Below are 22,769 nucleotides of genomic sequence, written 5' to 3'. Positions count from 1 at the left end.
CTCTCCCTACATGCAGCTGGTGTTGGTGGGACCTTGACCTTCATTAGTACTGACAAGCAGGAGCACTGATTCTGTAAAGGTCGTGACCCTCACAGCAGGTCTTGGCAGGGCTTAGTCTAGAGACTCACACATCTGCGTGCCCTAGTCCTGTTCCGCTGTTTCACTGCGGCTGCCCCACTGCGCATACACATCCCTTCACACACACATGCACACATACGGGCGTACACACACACACCCCAACGGCCCTGTGGGGTGTGTGCTGACAACACTCTTCTTCCCCTCCTCCTCTTCTCAAACTGCACCAACTGACCGCGCGGCTTCAAGGGCCTCAGATGTGCAGTGGGAGAAATTGCCTTTAATTGGACTGCTGCTGCAAGGCTTGGGAAAAGAATTGACCCCAACCCGGGAGAATACTGTTTCCTCTCCTCATTCAAGCTCTCCAGGGCCCATATTCCCAAAGTATCAATATGGGCGCAGTTTCTTTCTCTCTCTCTCTCTCTCTCTCTCTCTCTCTCTCTCTCTCTCTCTCTCTCTCTCTCTCTCTCTCTCTCTCTCTCTCTCTCTCTCTCTCTCTCTCTCTCTCTCTCTCTCTCTCTCTCTCTCTCTCTCTCTCTCTCTCAACAATTGTTGCCATTCGGCTCTGCCACCAGTGGATGATTATGTCTTACTTAACACCCCCCACAGTGACCCTTAGGGTGACCATTGACGACTAGCCTGTCAGGGTGTGACCTCCACTGTCTTAGAGTGGCACACACACACTCTGGACTAAAGACCCTACCAGGCCCTGTCTGACACCTCCATCAGGCCCCGTTGACCCCTACACCCCTAGGGTCACAGTGTCCAGCGGGTTGCCCTCATTAGTGCCAGGGGGCCCTCACCTCGGCCTGACTGCCCCGTTGTCTAAACAGTCTCCCATGGAGAAATACGACCACACAGGAGCAGTGTCTCCTTACTCTACACCATCTCAACTCTCACCCTAAACACCTTACCTTGTAAATCTACCCTGGTCCTTCACCTGTTCAATCAATCAGAAAATGATTGATCATTAATCAATAATCATATTCAGGTCCACCTTCAATACATCAAAATATACACTCCTCTCTCCCTGCTCCACCAGCTCTCTTTTCCTGGCGAAAGAAACAGGGAGAGAGAGAGATGGGGTGAGAACGAGGGAGAGCGAAAGAGGGTAAGGAGGGAGGGAGGGCCCTCATTCCCTTTTCAATAGACGTGTGAACAAAAGCCTGTTCAAACTGTCGGGCGCGGAGCCTTAGGTGTTTACTGCTCTTGTATCTATAACCAACAAATCAAGGCTTTGGCCTCTCATCCACTTCCCCCCACCCCCTCCATGGCCTCCTCCATCACTGTATTGGGAACAGCAAATTAAGGACTGGCCCATCTGGGTGTTATGACCAATTACGGGGGAAACTGTCAGCCCAGATTAAAGCCTGTTGGGGAAGGAGGGCGTATGAGGGGGTCTTTTATTAGAGATCTGGAGGGAGGAGGGAGAGAGGGATGGGATGAGAGAGGGATGGGGCGAGAGGGTAAGAGAGAGAGAGAGAGAGAGAGAGAGAGAGAGAGAGAAGGGGACTATGGGGGACCATCATTGTTCCTCTTTCCTATAGGGGTGTTAATTGAAACATTATGTTACACTTTCAGATTTCTGTGCGTTAGCACGCTTATGATCCTATGGGTTCTTGGGGAAGTTCCATTATCTGGCTGTAGCTACAGGTCTGGATCTATGTAGTTCGATGTGTTCTAGATTATGAGGTCAATTCAATTCAGTGTCACTGATTTGGAACGGTAAACAACAGAGATATGACTTCACACTAACGAGTCAGGATGAGTGCACTTTCTCAGCTAAACATAAAGGGATCATGTAAGCGATATAAACACAAGGGAAAAGCCCCACGGTCCATGTACTTGGTGGCGTACCTTATTATCTCTGCTCACTGGCATAAGCAGTGATTTTCTGTAGCATTTTCTCCGGCCAGCTTTTCTCTCTTTGGGGGACTCAAACAAAAGACCCATCATTAACTTTTTGCTCCATCGGAATGCTGAAAGACCTGTCAACCACAACGCCCCTCCCTTCCTCCCCCTCTTCCTCCCCCCATCCTGCCTTTCTTTCGGTGCTTTTTGAGGGCTCCCAATTTGCAAAGGCCAGGTGTGCCTGGGCCCAGAGTTAGCCAGGGAGGGGGGTGGGTGAAGGGGTAAGGGGGTGAGGGGGTGGTGGGCACACAAAGGGGGTTCCACAAGTGTTCCTGAGAGCACTGGTGCGGACCGTTCTCTGGTCCAGGCGGTGATGGAGGGTGGTGGGGCAGCGACTAGCTAGTGACGATGGTACAGGATTAGAAGCTGGGGGACTGGAGGACAGAAGAGGGTGGGTGGACGAGGGGTGGACAAGCTAGAGGGGAGCGGGGAGAGGGGAGAGGGGAGAGTAAGGACTGACTAATTGGCACTAATTGAATTGGATGTGCAGATCAGATAGGGAAGCCGTGGAAATAATCTGAAGTGTCACAGCAGATAACGCCGGGCCGGCCCAGAGTGTCCACCTCATACGGCCGTCTGTAACATAGCCTGCGAGAGGGCACCGGCCCCCTTTGTCAGCGCCACAATAGGGAGGCAAGCGGGACCCGGCAGTTACAGAGAGGAGCGGCGAGCCCAACAGGGGGATGGGGGGGGGGGCAGGAGGATGGGGGAGAAGACGGAGAGTTTGCATTCTGCAGGACCACTTGGCTGAGTTTGGACTATAACTTCTGGGACATTTTAAACTTGAGTTAACTCAGTTTGTTAAGGTAAACTTGAGTTTAGCTTAGCTAACATTAACTTATTTTTAGTCATATGCTTAGCATTGTTTATGGTCTAGTCCTGTGAGAAACTATTTGCACGTACTGTATGGTAGTAGAAAAACGGACAGGGCGAGGGAGGTTTAGATACCGAGAGAGAGAGAGAGAGAGAGAGAGAGAGAGAGAGAGAGATGAGCTGTATGAACAGTGGTTAAGGAGAAAATAAACATTTCCTTGTCGTGATTAACCTTGTTTATTGGCGGGAGAGGGGACAATGTCTGTCTCCTTCAGATGTGACATGCGCTGTGTAGATGTGACATTCTCTCGGTATACTACTGTACCACACTGTTCAAAAGAGAAGAGTCAAGGGGTCAAACCATTTGATTCTTGTGATGGACAAAAGCAAAAGGCACTAAACCTCCCAGAGGTAGGTGGAGAGCATGGAGTCGAGGCCAACTCACACAGAGAGAGAGAGAGAGAAGAGAGAGGCAAGAGGGGTCATTTTTTAAGGTAGAAAAGAGAGAGGTGAAAGAGAAGGTTCGTTTTACAGTGTTTTCGATGTTCTTGTCATGTCGCCTACCAATCCATTAGTGTGTGACATTGCAGTCTCTCCCAAAGAGAAATAACAAATTAATTGTCAAGCAATGAAGGAAAAGAAGAGCTGATACTGACATACAGTATATACAGGCCTTTACAAAACATACTGTACAAACCTAAAATGAGAGTTGTCAAATTGTCCTTGGTTTGGGGGAATTAGTCTGTGAGGTGAACATTTGCTTCACTGGGTCCAAGGAGAGTTAAATGTTTTTATTATTTTTATTGCAATGCTATTTATGGCAATGCTATTTTTCCATCAAAATGTTTTGCCTTGATCACATTGATGCCAGCACAGGAAGAAGAACAATATGTAATCTTAACTTTTAGTCCTTGCTTCACAATCCCTTTTATACTGGGAATCTATAATTTGGGTGGCACGTAGCCTAGTGGTTAGAGTGTTGGACTAGTAACCAAAAGGTTGCTGGATCAAATCCCTGAGCTGACAAGGTAGAAGTCTGTTGTTCTTCCCCTGAATAAGGCAGTGTTCCCTGGTAGGCTTTCATTGTAATTAAGAAATTCTTCTTAAGTGACTTTTGCATAGTTAAATAAAGGTTAAGTTAAAATACTGACTGAGACTTGTTTTGAAAGGATTTTGAGATTGAAAATAGTGGGAGAGGAAGAGGGGACACTGTGGACACTGGTACACTTCAATGATTTCTCTGTACACTTTTGATTGATAAGCAAAGACGAAGTCACAAAAAGCGTTGGAGTGACACAACATCTACGCTGTACTTATCGGAATAATTACAGAGAAATAACAACACCACAATGTAAAGTGTGGCCCAACACCATGAACATTTTGTAATGTATATATAAGGACTCTAGGAGAGACGGAGACCCGAAAACTGTCGATAAAGCGAACAAATCCACCACTGAGGCTTGAATTCAAAAATAGACTGGATTTATTGGGGCAGCATGATGCACAAAAAGTGCATTGTGCAGAAAAGTGAATAAATCAAAAGGTGAAAAAAACGAAAGACAATGTTTATACAGAAACGTGACACAGAGAAGACACAATTAGCTACCATATATACATTGTAAGTCTACATATCATTATGTATCACATGTTATATATACCATGATACCTCTGGATGGGTTGCCCCGACACAGTTCTAAATAAGATATCTAACAGATTGTGCGTTGGATTAGGGTTAGATGAAACACATCAAATGAACATCACCGAGCAAAGAGGCACGAGCCTGCACGACATGTGAGTCAGCTAAGTGGACTGGGTTAACCAACGAGCAGACCAAATGTGATAACTGATAAAACTATACATGTGAAAACATGATCTCATGTGAAATAAATGTGACATGGGGATGCAACATTTCAACATCTGATCCCATGAAACTACACGTGACAACATTTGAACATTTTTAACATGTCAAAGGGAACATTTGATTTTCACATGCAAAAGTTTTTCAGATGTGAAAATGCAATTCCACCTGTGAGAGTTCGAATTAGATGTTATTCTCCTCACATGAGTAAAGGTGGTGTTAACATGTAAACTCTATATTGAATACATGTGAAAAACGGACATCACTCTTTTGTTTTCACATGTGAACATTTCAGCTCAACATGTGAAAACAACAGTTATTTCACATGATTTTTGTTGTTGTAATGGAAGTAATGAAATGATATGGGGTTTTAAGGTAAGTGGTACAATGTTCAGCTAAAATAGTGTCAAAATTCAACATCTACATTTGACATGATCACTGACTTTTCAATATATCTGGGAATTGAACTCACAACCTCGGGATTTGAGGTACCCTGACTGATCTTTCTGCTGTGCCACAAATTCTATAGTGTGCTCATACACATTCAATACCTATAATACATCTCTGCATGTAGCAAATCTGCAGTTATGTGAAAATCCACATGTGACGATATTTCACATGAAGTGCTCCAAAACCACATTGTTTCACATGAGAAATAAAATGTGCAAAATGTGACAATTTCACTTGAAATCATGTGTTTTTTTTATCATAAGGAAACCGTGAACACTCCATTTTAGACTGGACAGGTGGGTATGGAAGGTAGACAAAAAACTATTTTCCAAATCTATTGTGGGATTATCGCAACCTCTGTCAATAAGTACGATTTCAACAATCTGATTTATAGTATGAAACACATTGACATAAATAAATGCTATGCAACCATGGTCAGTGTTGTATCTCAAAACATTTTGTTATTCTTCCTTCTAACTGTTTCCATAACAACTGAAATTGAATGCAACTGTTCTGAATGACATACTAAAGCCCATTGACCACTTCGCCCCATCAAACCATTATCAAGCACGATGATGTCGTCTTTTCTCGCCCTTTGACCATGTCCCTCTATTGCTTCCCTATGCACTTCCTTGTTTACGCATCATCAAAAAGCGCCGAAGAATGACAAGGGGCAAAGACTGTGCACTGCACACCAATGGGGACAAAAACTAAACCTACACGCCTTTCACACTGTTCCTTCCAACCCTTTTGTAGCAGTGTTAGCTTGTTTGAACAGGAAGAATAGAACACAGGGTGGGAGGTGTGTGTGTGTGCGAGAGAGAGAGAATCACTAATGGTCCCCCCATCCCCTCCCGTCCCGTCCTGCCTGCCTGTTGAGGACCCTGGTCGGTCGACTGGTCTCAGGAATGCAGCCGGGCTCTTTCTTTCCGAGGGCTAAGTCAGTCAGCCTCTTGTGTGAAGCATGTCAAAACAAGCAGCCATCATTCCACCCTGGGCTGAGAAAAGCAGGCAGGCTAAGGAAGAGGTGAGGAGGGGTGAGGAGAGGTGAGGGCCCTCCAGTCTACTAAGGTCACCCAGCAATTAACCCCAAGAGGTGCCCCACCCCACCCAATGTCTCTCTCTCTCTCTCTCTCTCTCTCTCACACACACACACACACACTCATTTCCCCAAGTCTCTCTCTCTAATCCAGAGGACCTCCACAGCTGATCGCCTCTCTCCCCCTCATCTGACCTCTGACCTTGCGCACCTCTTTGAATTTCACATGACTGTGCAGGTGTGGAGAAGTCCCTGGCACTGGATGGGCCCCAATTAGTGACCCTAATTAGTGCAGGGGCCCCCTGATGGGTTAAGGGAGGGGTGAGAGAAGGGGAGCAGGCAGGACAGTGATGCGTGGCTAAAGGCCTGGGAGGCCAGGGTTCTACACACACACTAATTCTACACACACTAATTCTACACACACTAATTCTACACACGCTAATTCTACACACGCTAATTCCACACACACTAATTCCACACACGCTAATTCTACACACACTAATTCCACACACACTAATTCTACACACACTAATTCCACACACACTAATTCCACACACACTAATTCTACACACACTAATTCCACACACACTAATTCCACACACACTAATTCCACACACACTAATTCCACACACACTAATTCTACACACACTAATTCTACACACGCTAATTCCACACACACTAATTCCACACACGCTAATTCCACACACACTAATTCCACACACACTAATTCCACACACACTAATTCTACACACACTAATTCTACACACACTAATTCTACACACGCTAATTCCACACACACTAATTCCACACACACTAATTCCACACACACTAATTCTACACACACTAATTCTACACACACTAATTCTAAATACACGTAGCACTAAGATGTGGCACAGGACTAGGTGATGGCTCCGGAGGGGATGGCTACCGTCTTATCAGATCTTAACCAACCATACAATTTTTTTTTTTAAATCACGTTGTTCGTAACTTCTTTTGTACATAATGTTGCTGCTATCGTCTCTTATGACCAAAAAGAGCTTCTGGACATCAGAGCAGAGTTTTTCTTCAATGAGTCGGGTGGGAGGGATATACTACAGACACCCAACCAGGCCCAGATCCCCATCATTCGCTGGAGAAGGAAACCAAAACTTTGTGGAAAAAGATCAGGGTGCCTTGTGAGGAACCGGCGACGAGTGTCTAATCTGCCTTTGCCTTCCGTCCAGCAAGCTAAAGTTCAATTGCAGGAAATTAAATGGGACGAACTGAAAGCACGTATATCGTACAAACAGGACATTAAAAACTGTAATATCTTATGTTTCACCGAGTCGTGGCTGAACGACGACATTAAGAACATACAGCTGGCGGGTTATATACTATCGGCAGGACAGTACAGCAGCCTCTGGTAAGACACGGGGCGGGGGCCTATGCATATATGTAAACAACAGCTGGTGCACGATATCTAAGAAAGTCTCGAGGTTTTGCTCGCCTGAGGTAGAGTATCTCATGATGAGCTGTAGACCACACTATCTACCTAGAGAGTTTTCATCTGTATATTTCGTAGCTGTCTACATACCACCACAGACCGATGCTGACACTAAAACCACACTCAATAAGCTGTATACCGCCACAAGCAAACAGGAAAATGTTCATCCAGAGGCATCGCTCCTAGTGGCCGGGGACTTTAATGCAGGGAAACTTAAATCAGTTTTACCTAATTTCTATCACCATGTTAAATGTGCAACCTGAACGAAAGAAATTCAAGACCACCTTTACTCCACACACAGAGACGCTTACAAAGCTCTCCCTCGCCCGCCATTTGGCAAATCTGACCATAATTCTATCCTCCTGATTCCTGCTTACAAGCAAAAATTAAAGCAGGAAGCACCAGTGACTCGGTCTATAAGAAAGTGGTCAGATGAAGCAGATGCTAAACTACAAGACTGTTTTGCTAGCACAGACTGGAATATGTTCCGGGATTCTTCCGATGGCATTGAGGAGTATACCACATCAGTCACTAGCTTTATCAATAAGTGCATCGAGGACATCGTCACCGCAGTGACTGTACGTACATATCCCAACCAGAAGCCAAGTATTACAGGCAACATTTGCACTGAGCTAAAGGGTAGAGCTGCCCCTAACCCGGAAGCATATAAGAAATCCCGCTATGCCCTCTGACGAACCATCAAACAGGCAAAGCATCAAAACAGGACTAAGATCGAATCGTACTACACCGGATCTGACGCTCATCAGATGTGGCAGGGCTTGCAAACTATTACAGACTACAAAGTGAAGCACATCCGAGAGCTGCCCAGTGACACGAGCCTACCAGACGAGCTAAATAACTTCTATGCTCGCTTTGAGGCGAGTAACACTGAAACATGCATGAGAGCATCAGCTGTTCCGGAAGACTGTGATCACGCTCTCCACAGCCGATGTGAGTAAGACCTTTAAACAGGTCAACATTCACAAAGCCGCTGGGCCAGATGGATTATCAGGACGTGTACTCAAAGCATGCGTGGACCAACTGGCAAGTGTCTTCACTGACATTTTCAACCTCTCCCTGACCGATTCTGTAATACCTACATGTTTCAAACAGATCACCATATCCTCTGTGCCCAAGAAAGCAAAGGTAACCTGCCTAAATGATTACCACCCTGTAGCACTCACGTCGGTAGCTTTGAAGTGCTTTTAAAGGCTGGTCATGGCTAACATCAACACAGTCATCCCGGGAAACCCTAGACTCACTTCAGTTTGCATACCGCCCCAACAGATCCACAGAAGACGTAATCTCAATCGCACTCCACACTGCCGTTCCCCACCTGGACAAAAGGAACACCTATGTGAGAATGCTGTTCATTGACTACAGCTCAGCGTTCAACACCATAACGCCCACAAAGCTCATCACTAAGCTAAGGACCCTGGGACTAAACACCTCCCTCTGCAACTGGATCCTGGACTTTCAGACTGGTCTGGCAACAACACATCTGCCATGCTGATCCTCAACACTGGGGCTCCTCAGGGGTGAGTGCTTAGAGGAAGGCTCAAAAAATTGTCAAAGACTCCAGTCACCCAAGTCATAGACTGTTAACTCTGCTACCACACGGCAAGCGTTACCAGAACGCCAAGTCTAGGACCAAAAGGCTCCTTAACAGCTTCTACCCCCAAGCAATAAGACTCCTGAACAATTAATCAAATGGCCACCCAGACTATTTACGTTGATACACACACACAACACTAAAATGACACACACACATAAACTGACATGCACAGACAACACTAAACTGACACACACATAGCACTAAATTGACTATGCACACACAGCACTAAACTAACACACACACACACACACACACACACACACACGAGCACTAAACTGACTACACATTCACACACACACAGGTGCGCATACACACATACACATACAACACTACTGATTAAAACAAAGAAAAGAACATACAAGCAAATGTTTTATTTTCTGATCATTCTGATTACAAAAAAACTAAACGAAATACACATTTTCTGGGTTTGGCGTCACTGGAGCTCAGGTGAAACGACAACTCTAACCCCATGCACTCCTGTTGCACTGGCCCTAAAACTCATCGGGGTTTACCTTCTCTACTTCTGTCCACTGGCCCTACAACTCATCAGGGTTTACCTTCTCTACTTCTGTCCACTGGCCCTACAACTCATCAGGGTTTACCTTCTCTACTTCTGTCCACTGGCCCTACAACTCATCAGGGTTTACCTTCACTGCTTCTGTCCACTGGCCCTACAACTCATCAGGGTTTACATTCTCTACTTCTGTCCACTGGCCCTACAACTCATCAGGGTTTACCTTCTCTACTTCTGTCCACTGGCCCTACAACTCATCAGGGTTTACCTTCTCTACTTCTGTCCACTGGCCCTACAACTCATCAGGGTTAACCTTCTCTACTTCTGTCCACTGGCCATACAACTCATCAGGGTTTACCTTCTCTACTTCTGTCCACTGGCCATACAACTCATCAGGGTTTACATTCTCTACTTCTGTCCACTGGCCCTACAACTCATCAGGGTTTACCTTCTCTACTTCTGTCCACTGGCCCTACAACTCATCAGGGTTAACCTTCTCTACTTCTGTCCACTGGCCATACAACTCATCAGGGTTAACCTTCTCTACTTCTGTCCACTGGCCCTACAACTCATCAGGGTTTACCTTCTCTACTTCTGTCCACTGGCCCTACAACTCATCAGGGTTTACCTTCTCTACTTCTGTCCACTGGCCTTACAACTCATCAGGGTTAACCTTCTCTACTTCTGTCCACTGGCCATACAACTCATCAGGGTTTACCTTCTCTACTTCTGTCCACTGGCCATACAACTCATCAGGGTTTACCTTCTCTACTTCTGTCCACTGGCCATACAACTCATCAGGGTTTACATTCTCTACTTCTGTCCACTGGCCATACAACTCATCAGGGTTTACCTTCTCTACTTCTGTCCACTGGCCCTACAACTCATCAGGGTTTACCTTCTCTGCTTCTGTCCACTGGCCCTACAACTCATCAGGGTTTACCTTCTCTACTTCTGTCCACTGGCCCTACAACTCATCAGGGTTTACCTTCTCTACTTCTGTCCACTGGCCCTACAACTCATCAGGGTTTACCTTCTCTGCTTCTGTCCACTGGCCCTACAACTCATCAGGGTTTACCTTCTCTGCTTCTGTCCACTGGCCCTACAACTCATCAGGGTTTACCTTCTCTACTTCTGTCCACTGGCCCTACAACTCATCAGGGTTTACCTTCTCTACTTCTGTCCACTGGCCCTACAACTCATCAGGGTTTACCTTCTCTACTTCTGTCCACTGGCCATACAACTCATCAGGGTTTACCTTCTCTGCTTCTGTCCACTGGCCCTACAACTCATCAGGGTTTACCTTCTCTACTTCTGTCCACTGGCCCTACAACTCATCAGGGTTTACCTTCTCTACTTCTGTCCACTGGCCCTACAACTCATCAGGGTTTACCTTCTCTACTTCTGTCCACTGGCCATACAACTCATCAGGGTTTACCTTCTCTGCTTCTGTCCACTGGCCCTACAACTCATCAGGGTTTACCTTCTCTACTTCTGTCCACTGGCCCTACAACTCATCAGGGTTTACCTTCTCTACTTCTGTCCACTGGCCCTACAACTCATCAGGGTTTACCTTCTCTACTTCTGTCCACTGGCCATACAACTCATCAGGGTTTACCTTCTCTACTTCTGTCCACCGCTACAGGGAGTGCTACCCAGCTCCCCACCTCCATCCATCCCTCCCCTCCTTCCCTGCCTCCCTTTCTACCTTTCCTCCTTCCTTTCATCCCCTACTAAAGGGTGGGGGGGGGGGGCTCCCTTCCTTCCTACCTACCCACCTTCCCTGCCTCCCTTTCTATCTTCCGTCCTTCCTTCTTTCCATCCGTCCTTCCTTCCGACATTGTGAAACGGGCCACCCATCTGGTCTCCTTTCTCCTGGCCCTCTCGCCCTCTCAAATAAAGGCGCCAATCATTTTAATTGGCACCCTGGAGTCAATTGTCCCTGTGTTGCTGGAAAAGGACGAGAGGAGAGGAGAGGTATATAATTGTTTGTCATCCAGAGAGGGTATAGTTAGTAGCCAACTTGTGAATCAGCATAAGATTAAATATATTTCCCCTAGAGCAAATGCTACAGTTCACACGCAGCCATTGTTGGATCATAGTCCTGGTTTTGAACAGGATGTTGTCCATAAGAATGAATTAAAGTCAGTTACGTGAAGTGTTGTGGTGAATAGAAGAGACAGACAGACCAAGTTACATAGACATATATTTATATGCATAAAAATACATATTATACAATATTTTGTCCTTTCAAGCCAGAGAGCCTGAAAATCACTTTTTCAAACCAGAACACAAAGAAAATCTCTTTAAATAAGTGCAATTTGTTAATGAGACAAAGAATTGTAAAGCATATATCACGTTTTTATTTTTTCCGTCTTTTTTTGTTGTTGTTTCTTGTTGTTGTTGTTTCTTGTTGTTGTTGTTTCTTGTTGTTGTAAACATCACATGGTACTGAGATGGAGATACTTGTGCTAATACCCATATATTTACATTGTAGTTTGTTCTTCACTGTGAGTAGTAGAACGGTGCCGATTAACTTGACATGGTCAAAGACAACTTTTACTTAGCCTGATCACAGATCAGTTTGTACTTTTATCCAACAGCATGACAAATTATAGTTGGCTAAGCACATACAGACTGGGAATTAGGCTTTAACTTTACTGCCAAAAGGAAATAATGTACTGTATGGCCTTATATACTGTACCCTCACATAACCCGACCTGTGCATAAGAACAAAACAATCCCTCTGTACTTTATTTTCTTATTTTTTTAAATAAACAAACATTGCCACACAATCGCATAAAACCATAAAAATCATGATACAGTAGCACCACGTACATGGAGAGAGAGAGAGAGAGAGAGAGACGAACCGGGCCCATATTTACAAAGTGTGTCAGATACTTTGGGAATATGGGCCCTGGGGAGCCTGAAGGAGGAGAGGAAACAGTGTTCTCCAGGTTTGGGGTCAATTCAATTTCAGTTCCATTCAATTCATAAAGTAAACCAGATTCCAATTTCAATACCAAATGTTCCTTATTAAAAAGCATTGAAGAGAATCAGAATTGAAATGGTATTGACCCCAACCCTGGTATGTTGTAACCCCGGTCACATCTCTCTGACATGGGTTTGTTCGTATATGAAGGTGAATTTTCAGTGTTGCACAGTGTCAGGAGATAACGCGTAACAAAAGTCAGCGAGAGCAGAGAAATAAAGAGAGAAACTGTTTGATGCTGAGCTATTTGCTAGGAAAGCACTATCATCTTCTACCCAGGAAGGGCAAAGGTTAGATTTCCTTCTGTGGTGCCTTTTGAATGTTATTTTTGGAACATGAGAACGGCCTCTCCTTAAACGAAACACACGTAATAGATTTTTAGCGCTGCTTTTCCGTGTGGTTCCAACAACGTGCACAAGAACAGCATCGGCTGAACATACAACACAAACACAGGACTGTACAGCTGCGGGAAAAGGAGTTGTTATTGAAAGAGATGGTCAGACGAGCGAGCGAGGGATCATGCGACCGTTACTTCTCTACTCGTTTAGTTGTTTACTGGGGAAGTCTTGAAGGGATTGAAGCTGGGTGAATATCTGAGTTTGACAGAGATACTGAGAACTGACAAAAAAAAATACCACTTTGACTTTACAGGAGGAAATAATTGTTTTCTAGGAATACCGTTAAAATATTTTTTTTTTAAATAAATACAGTGTGAGGAGAGAATGCCTTTGACAAAGCGGCAGGGGAGAAGCAAAGAGTTCTGGACCAAAAAAAAAGAAAGATGAAATAAGACAAAAAAGGAAGTGAAGTAGAAGTGGGAAGCTAGCTAAGTTGCTTCCTGCCTACCTGCTTTTCTGGCTGCCTGTCTATCTCCCTCCCTCAGTGCCTCTCTCCCTACCTCCCTGCCTATCTCCCTACATCCCTGCCTCTCTGCCTCCCTCCCTGTCTATCTCCCTACCTCCCTGCCTCTCTGGTCTGCCTCTCCCTTCAATATTTGGTGGAGGATGGTATGAATTATGGATGCTGCTTATTGAAAATAACATGATGTTCAACAACAGCCCAGGTAGAACCACAGCAACAACACACAAACAGAGAGGTTTCCATGACTACAAGACCCACAGCGGCGCTTCACTACGACAACGTGAAGGTGAGACTGGCAGAGAAAGGTCAGAAGGTCAGAGAGACACCATAGTAGAGCAAATCTGCTGTTTTACTATCAGAATCTTTTTCCCAAACACTTTTTTCACAGAAGGGGATTTTTTCAGGCTTTGGATCAATTTAGGTAGATGACCTTGGTGATTTTTTTGTGAAGGTTGGCGATAAGGTTGGCAATTTTTTATTGATGTTATCACGTAGCAAACCAGGACCTTCACGAGAACAAGAAATAGGGGGCTCAAAATGTGATCCATATACACTGAGTGTACAAAACATTAAGAACACCTGCTCTTTCCATGACATATACTGACCTGTTGAATCCAGGTGAAAGCTATAAACCCTTATTAATGTCACTTGTTAAATCCACTTCAATCAGTGTAGATGAAGGGGAGGTGACAAGCTAAAGAAGGATTTTTAAGCCTTGAGACAATTGAGACATGGATTGTGTATGTGTGCCATTCAGAGGGTGAATGGCCAAGACAAAACATATGACTGCCCTTTGTGCGGGGTATAGTAGTAGGTGCCAGGTGCACCGGTTTGTGTCAAGAACTGCAGTGCTGCTGGGTTTTTCACGCTCAACAGTTTCCCATGTGTATCAAGAATGACCCACCACCCAAAGGACATCCAGCCAACTTAACACAACTGTGGGAAGCATTGGAGTCAACATGGGCCAGAATTCCTGTGGAACGCTTTAAACACCTTGTAGAGTCCATGCCCCGATGAATAGGAAAACCACCAAGCTAGAGGTGAGAAATAGAAAGTTGTCAAAAGACCCAGGGGAGATAACTCTAGTTAACATTGACAAACTGAGGTCGAATTACAGTGACCAGGGCTTGGAGCTTCGAGTCTCTTTGAGAAAATAATTTGAAACGTGTCTGAACTGAAACCAGAATCTCTGACTGACCCTTAACCTGTCTTCTTAACAGATAGTCTGCATACGCTGTGTTTAGAACGGTACCTACAGGTACAGAATCTCTGACTGACCCTTAACCTGTCTTCTTAACAGATAGTCTGCATACACTGTGTTTAGAACGGTACCTACAGGCGATACAACCTGTGAATATCTGATACCTCAAGATCTCAAATAACTTTCACGGTCTACCACATGACAACAAACTATATTAAAAAAAGAGGGAGATGGGAGATCATATAAAAATCTTCAAGGAACATAAAGTGCTTTAGATCAAAGTAAATGGGCGAGTCTGGAGCGCGGGAGAGGGTCTAGGAAGGAATAGCCAAATATAATTGTTAAATAATAAAAAGGTAAAGGTAAAAAAGAAGCCATTGAAAGTACCAATCTGAGAAAACATATACATAAAAAAAAAGCTTATTATGACTTGAGAGAAGAAACCAGTTGAAAAGAGATGCCTACTGCACCCTACAGTATCTGTTGACCCATCAGAACATCACACACAGACTTCCATGAGATAAGGAGAAGGATTGATATGAACCGGTTAGAAATTCTGTGTGTGTGTGTGTGTGTGTGTGTGTGTGTGTGTGTGTGTGTGTGTGTGTGTGTGTGTGTGTGTGTGTGTGTACCAAACCTACGTGAACAACATTCAAACACAAGATTTGGGATAAGGAGTGTTTGGCCAGACCAAGCAAAGGGGGCTGTGGTGGGATATGTACGGGACAGATGGGTCGCTTTTTATGTACAGTTAAACAAATTCACCCCCCACCCCGCCCCCCAACGATGATGAGCCCTTTTTGTTTGCAAACATTCAAAGATGATCTAAACCGGGGGGTCGTTGTGGCAACCTGCGGGTGGGTGGCTTTTAACCAGAGAGTAGTCTCTGTAGCCAATGGTAAAGCATACGGAGTGATACTGTCACCCGTGAATTACACATCAAGAGTTAATCTCATGGGAGAGGATAAAAGGTCAGGGGGTTAGAGGTCAGAGGTCAAACTCCTCAGGTTGACCTAGATTTACTCCAGTTGATTGGACGACACGACGACGTGAGGATGTAGCGCAGAGCAGAGGCCAAGCTAATGGCGCTGTCGCTAACCCGTTACTTTGGCAAGGACATACTGTAACCCCCAGTACCTTTTCTCAACCGCTTTTTCTTCTTCATAGCATGGATTTGACCTAGGACTAGCTTTAGTTCACACATTACTTGTCCACATTTTTTTAAATACACACACAACCAACCAAATACAGAATTTACAGGAATCAGTGTTGGACACCATACTGTGCAAATTAACATTAGAAACTGCTAACGCGTATGATTATTTTACTTGGAACGCTCTGGCAGAAAACTGCCACATGATGGGAAACCTGGTCATTTTGCTGGAATGTATGTAATATGTTAAAGGGGTAACTGGTTGCACTCCTTTGTATTGTAATGTAATCTATAGACGACATCACGCTTATTCACTTACACTGACTCAGTCAGGGCCTTTTCTACAATGTCAGGCTTTTAAAAAACATTATGGAACAGAAAGAAAGAAAGAAAGAAAGAAAGAAAGAAAGAAAGAAAGAAAGAAAGAAAGAAAGAAAGAAAGAAAGAAAGAAAGAAAGAAAGAAAGAAAGAAAGAAAGAAAGAAAGAAGAGAACGATCACACAAACGCACTGACTGGACAAAGTGAACTAAGGAGGAGAAGCGTTAAGAAAAAAAGATCTGTTCTCCGTGTGAATCACACACACATTTCATTTCTCCCAAATAATTCACAAGCAAAGTTTTTGTGTGTGACGGGCATCATCATCACCCCTGTCTGTCACACCACGTGGTCCTGTTCCGTAACACCCCACCCCCCCGTGGCAGGCAGTAGCTGAACAATGATGATGAGCCAACCAATGATGGACAGCAATGTTGGTGGGTGGATAGGTGGGAGACCAGAGGCGGGGGGGGGGGGGGAGTCATCCCAACCCCTTAATGGCCGCTTTTTAGGAAACTCTCTTCTTCCCACTTAGATCTCCATCCTTGGAGATCCTGTCCAGCCGCATGTATGGCTCGAACGCCGAGGACCCGCACCCGTACCCAGACGCCAGTTCATGATGAGCGCCCCCTAGCAGCGGCATTGAGAAGCAGAGTGAGTGCGGCGGCGGCATGCCCAGACGTGGCGAAGGGGAAGTCCCTCCCAGGGAGGGCAGTGACAGCCCGAAAGTTCCACCCATGCCAAGAACGCCATTTCCTGGTGGCGTGCTTCTACTCACCCCTGGCGAGGAGGAGCCCCCTCCGGAGCTGACCAATAGGGAGCCATTTCCTGGGTGGTGGCCCAATGGGGGATTGGGGGGCGGGGCGGAGAGGAGGCGGCCCTGTTCGAGGAGACGCAAAATGTTACAGGTGGCCAGTGACTCCGAGGTGGAGGAGGAGCGCTTGTCAGTGTCCTTGGTCGTGTCCTTCTTCTGCTTGGTGCGACGGTTCTGGAACCACACTTTAACCTATAAAGACAGAAGAAGTGAGACAGACTAAAGAGTTAAAACATGGTTTTATTCATTGAACGGTTCACTAAATCAGCAGACAATAGGATAAATAATAACTCTTACTTATGTCTAGTTCAAACTACACAAACACAGATTCTGTCTCAACAATCATCTTAGCCATCATTGGATTCCGGTTAATACTGTTGCATGAAACTTTTATGAAAATGAAACCGTTATTTAATTCAGCAAGTCATTGTCAAGAAGGCACCTCCAAGTTGAGAGTTACGATACATAACTACAGTGAGGGAAAAAAGTATTTGATCCCCTGCTGATTTTGTACGTTTGCCCACTGACAACTAAATGATCAGTCTATAATTTTAATGGTAGGTTTATTTGAACAGTGAGAGAAAGAATAACAACAAATAAATCCAGAAAAACATGTCAAAAATGTTATAAATTGATTTGCATTTTATTGAGGGAAATATGTATTTGACCCCCTCTCAATCAGAAAGATTTCTGGCTCCCAGGTGTCTTTTATACAGGTAACGAGCTGAGATTAGGAGCACATTCTTAAAGGGAGTGCTCCTAATCTCAGTTTGTTACCTGTATAAAAGACACCTGTCCAGAGAAGCAATCAATCAATCAATCAATCAGATTCCAAACTCTCCACCATGGCCAAGACCAAAGAGCTCTCCAAGGATGTCAGGGACAAGATTGTAGACCTACACAAGGATGGAATGGGCTACAAGACCATCACCAAGCAGCTTGGTGAGAAGGTGACAACAGTTGGTGCGATTATTCGCAAATGGAAGAAACACAAAAGAACTGTCAATCTCCCTCGGCCTGGGGCTCCATGCAAGATCTCACCTCGTGGAGTTGCAATGATCATGAGAACGGTGAGGAATCAGCCCAGAAAAACACAGGAGGATCTTGTCAATGATCTCAAGGCAGCTGGGACCATAGTCACCAAGAAAACAATTGGGAACACACTACGCCGTGTAGGACTGAAATCCTGCAGCGCCCGCAAGGTCCCCCTGCTCAGGAAAGCACATATACATGCCCATCTGAAGTTTGCCAATGAACATCTGAATGATTCAGAGGACAACTGGGTGAAAGTGTTGTGGTCAGATGAGACCAAAATGGAGCTCTTTGGCATCAACTCAACTCGCCGTGTTTGGAGGAGGAGGAATGCTGCCTATGACCCCAAGAACACCATCCACACCGTCAAACATGGAGGTGGAAACATTATGCTTTGGGGGTGTTTTTCTGCTAAGGGGACAGGACAACTTCACCGCATCAAAGGGACGATGGACGGGGCCACGTACCATCAAATCTCCAGCATGACAATGACTCAAAACACACGGCCAAGGCAACAAAGGAGTGGCTCAAGAAGAAGCACATTAAGGTCCTGGAGTGGCCTAGCCAGTCTCCAGACCTTAATCCCATAGAAAATCTGTGGAGGGAGCTGAAGGTTCGAGTTGCCAAACGTCAGCCTCGAAACCTTAATGACTTGGAGAAGAGACTGCAAAGAGGAGTGGGACAAAATCCCTCCTGAGATGTGTGCAAACCTGGTGGCCAACTACAAGAAATGTCTGACCTCTGTGATTGCCAACAAGGGGTTTGCCACCAAGTACTAAGTCATGTTTTGCAGAGGGGTCAAATACTTATTTCCCTCATTAAAATGGAAATCAATTTATAACATTTTTGACATGCATTTTTCTGGATTTTTTGTTGTTGTTATTCTGTCTCTCACTGTTCAAATAAACCTACCATTAAAATTACAGACTGATCATTTCTTTGTCAGTGGGCAAACGTACAAAATCAGCAGGGGATCAAATACTTTTTTCCCTCACTGTATATTCTTTCAGTGGAGGCTACAGTAAAGTATATGATAGTATATGTTATTTCCACAAGTTGGTGACACGTGATAACTAGCTAAGTGTCTGGCCATCCATGCACGCACAGACACAAGCAGTATACATACAGAGACAACCCCCAGTACACTTCATTGGATCAACACTGTTGTATTTCCCGCTGGGTTCAACCATGATTGATCGGTTTTACTCTCATCTCTCTCCACTCTAATCAAATCAACGTTTAGCAGATGTTAAAGCAGGTGCAGCAAAATGCTTGTGTTTCCAGCTCTAGCAGTGCAGTAAATGTCTAACAGTACAATACTAATGCAGAAATATTCCCTGGAGATAAAATACTTCGGAAAAAAAAGAAATGAAAAAATATCAGAACGAGTAATGTCAGAGTACAGAATATAAATATGTGGTGCGCACAGACAGTATGGACAATATAAGTAGGAAAAAAGCATGTACGGCAGTAGTTATATAGGATGAGCTATGTGGAGAATACAGTATGTACAGCAGTAGTTAAATAGGATGAGCTATGTGGAGAATACAGTATGTACAGCAGTAGTTAAATAGGATGAGCTATGTGGAGAATACAGTATGTACAGCAGTAGTTAAATAGGATGAGCTATGTGGAGAATACAGTATGTACAGCAGTAGTTAAATAGGATGAGCTATGTGGAGAATACAGTATGTACTGCAGTAATTATATAGGATGAGCTATGTGGAGAATATAGTATGTACAGCAGTAGTTATATAGGATGGGCTATGTGGAGAATACAGTATGTACAGCAGTAGTTATATATGATGAGCTATGTGGAGAATACAGTATGTACAGCAGTAGTTGTATATGATGAGCTATGTGGAGAATACAGTATGTACAGCAGTAGTTATATATGATGAGCTATGTGGAGAATACAGTACGTACAGCAGTAGTTATATATGATGAGCTATGTGGAGAATACAGTATGTACAGCAGTAGTTAAATAGGATGAGCTATGTGGAGAATACAGTATGTACAGCAGTAGTTATATAGGATGGGCTATGTGGAGAATACAGTATGTACAGCAGTAGTTATATATGATGGGCTATGTGGAGAATACAGTATGTACAGCAGTAGTTATATATGATGAGCTATGTGGAGAATACAGTATGTACAGCAGTAGTTATATATGATGAGCTATGTGGAGAATACAGTATGTACAGCAGTAGTTATATATGATGAGCTATGTGGAGAATACAGTATGTACAGCAGTAGTTAAATAGGATGAGCTATGTGGAGAATACAGTATGTACAGCAGTAGTTAAATAGGATGAGCTATGTGGAGAATACAGTATGTACTGCAGTAATTATATAGGATGAGCTATGTGGAGAATATAGTATGTACAGCAGTAGTTATATAGGATGGGCTATGTGGAGAATACAGTATGTACAGCAGTAGTTATATATGATGAGCTATGTGGAGAATACAGTATGTACAGCAGTAGTTATATATGATGAGCTATGTGGAGAATACAGTATGTACAGCAGTAGTTATATATGATGAGCTATGTGGAGAATACAGTATGTACAGCAGTAGTTATATATGATGAGCTATGTGGAGAATACAGTATGTACAGCAGTAGTTAAATAGGATGAGCTATGTGGAGAATACAGTATGTACAGCAGTAGTTATATAGGATGGGCTATGTGGAGAATACAGTATGTACAGCAGTAGTTATATATGATGAGCTATGTGGAGAATACAGTATGTACAGCAGTAGTTATATATGATGAGCTATGTGGAGAATACAGTATGTACAGCAGTAGTTATATATGATGAGCTATGTGGAGAATACAGTATGTACAGCAGTAGTTATATATGATGAGCTATGTGGAGAATACAGTATGTACAGCAGTAGTTATATATGATGAGCTATGTGGAGAATACAGTATGTACAGCAGTAGTTAAATAGGATGAGCTATGTGGAGAATACAGTATGTACAGCAGTACTTATATAGGATGAGCTATGTGGAGAATACAGTATGTACGGCAGTAGTTATAAAGCATAAGCTATGTGGAGAATATAGTATGTACAGCAGTAGTTAAATAGGATGAGCTATGTGGAGAATACAGTATGTACAGCAGTAGTTATATAGGATGGGCTATGTGGAGAATACAGTATGTACAGCAGTAGTTATAAAGCATAAGCTATGTGGAGAATACATTATGTACAGCAGTAGTTATATAGGATGAGCTATGTGGAGAATACAGTATGTACAACAGTAGTTATATAGGATGGGCTATGTGGAGAATACAGTATGTACAACAGTAGTTATATAGGATGGGCTATGTGGAGAATACAGTATGTACATGTAAAGTGAATAATAAATTAGCTTAACTTCTCAGAGATTAAATGATATTTGATTGCACCGGTAGGTTGATGCAGACAAGGGGGAGGGATTAGAGTAAAATGGGAGTGGAATGGGGACCTTGTCAGTCAGTGGGTGTGAGAGTGGAATCAATTCTGGTGCCACCAATGACAACAGAGACTAAAGTATCTAACACGCTGGCCCAAGTAAGTCAAAGCTATAACCACAGGGATAGGTTTCAATGGTATCTAGGATGCTGGTGTTGCCTAACCCGGTTTCAACTGAGAGACAAAGAAAGGGCAAAGCAAAGATCTCATCTCTCACTGCACTGTTCTGCACTGTACTGCACAGCACTGTTCTGCTGTCACTGTACTTCACTGTACTTCATTGTACAGCACTGGACAGTACTTTACTGCACTGGACTGTACTTTACTGCACTGTACTGCACTGCATGGTATTCCACTGTACTGCAGTGTACTGCACTTCACTGCTCTGTGCTGTACTGTTCTGCACTTTACTGCACTGTACTGCACTGCACTGTACTGCACTGTACTGCACTGCACTGTACTGCACTGTACTGCACTGCACTGCAGTGTACTGCACTGTAGTGTAGTGCACTGCACTGTACTGCACTGTACTGTACTGCACTGCAGTGTACTGCACTGCAGTGTACTGTACTGCAGTGTACTGTACTGCACTGTACTGTACTGCAGTGTACTGCACTGTACTGCACTGCAGTGTACTGCACTGTACTGTACTGCAGTGTACTGCACTGTAGTGTACTGTACTGTAGTGTACTGCACTGTAGTGTACTGCACTGTAGTGTAGTGCACTGTAGTGTAGTGTACTGTACTGCAGTGTACTGTACTGCAGTGTACTGTACTGTAGTGTACTGTACTGCAGTGTACTGTACTGCAGTGTACTGTACTGTACTGTAGTGTACTGTACTGTAGTGTACTGCACTGTAGTGTACTGTACTGTAGTGTACTGTACTGCAGTGTACTGTACTGTACTGTACTGTAGTGTACTGTACTGCAGTGTACTGTACTGCAGTGTACTGCACTGTAGTGTACTGTACTGTAGTGTACTGTACTGTACTGTAGTGTACTGTACTGCAGTGTACTGTACTGCAGTGTACTGTACTGTAGTGTACTGTACTGTAGTGTACTGTACTGTACTGTAGTGTACTGTACTGTAGTGTACTGTAGTGTACTGTACTGTAGTGTAGTGTACTGTAGTGTACTGCACTGTAGTGTACTGTACTGTAGTGTACTGTACTGTACCTGTAGTG

The 22,769-nt window shown here is 44.1% G+C and overlaps 1 protein-coding gene across 1 annotated transcript in view; it reads right to left on the bottom strand.

The window, feature by feature from the left end:
• Positions 1 to 11,951: 11,951 nt before the first annotated feature.
• Positions 11,952 to 22,769, bottom strand: part of LOC106577839 (ventral anterior homeobox 2) — a 43,391-nt gene continuing 32,573 nt past the window's right edge. Inside the window, exon 3 of the mRNA XM_014156203.3 lies at positions 11,952 to 17,287. Coding sequence (XP_014011678.1) covers positions 16,790 to 17,287 — 498 coding nt within the window. The 3' untranslated portion in view covers positions 11,952 to 16,789. The remainder of the gene's footprint in view (positions 17,288 to 22,769) is intronic.

This window comes from Salmo salar, chromosome 18 (assembly GCF_965601325.2).
Source record: "Salmo salar chromosome 18, fSalSal1, whole genome shotgun sequence".
In the NCBI taxonomy this organism is placed as follows: domain Eukaryota; kingdom Metazoa; phylum Chordata; class Actinopteri; order Salmoniformes; family Salmonidae; genus Salmo; species Salmo salar.
Note: the sequence above shows the minus strand (reverse complement) of the source record. Positions and strands in the feature narration are given on the sequence as shown.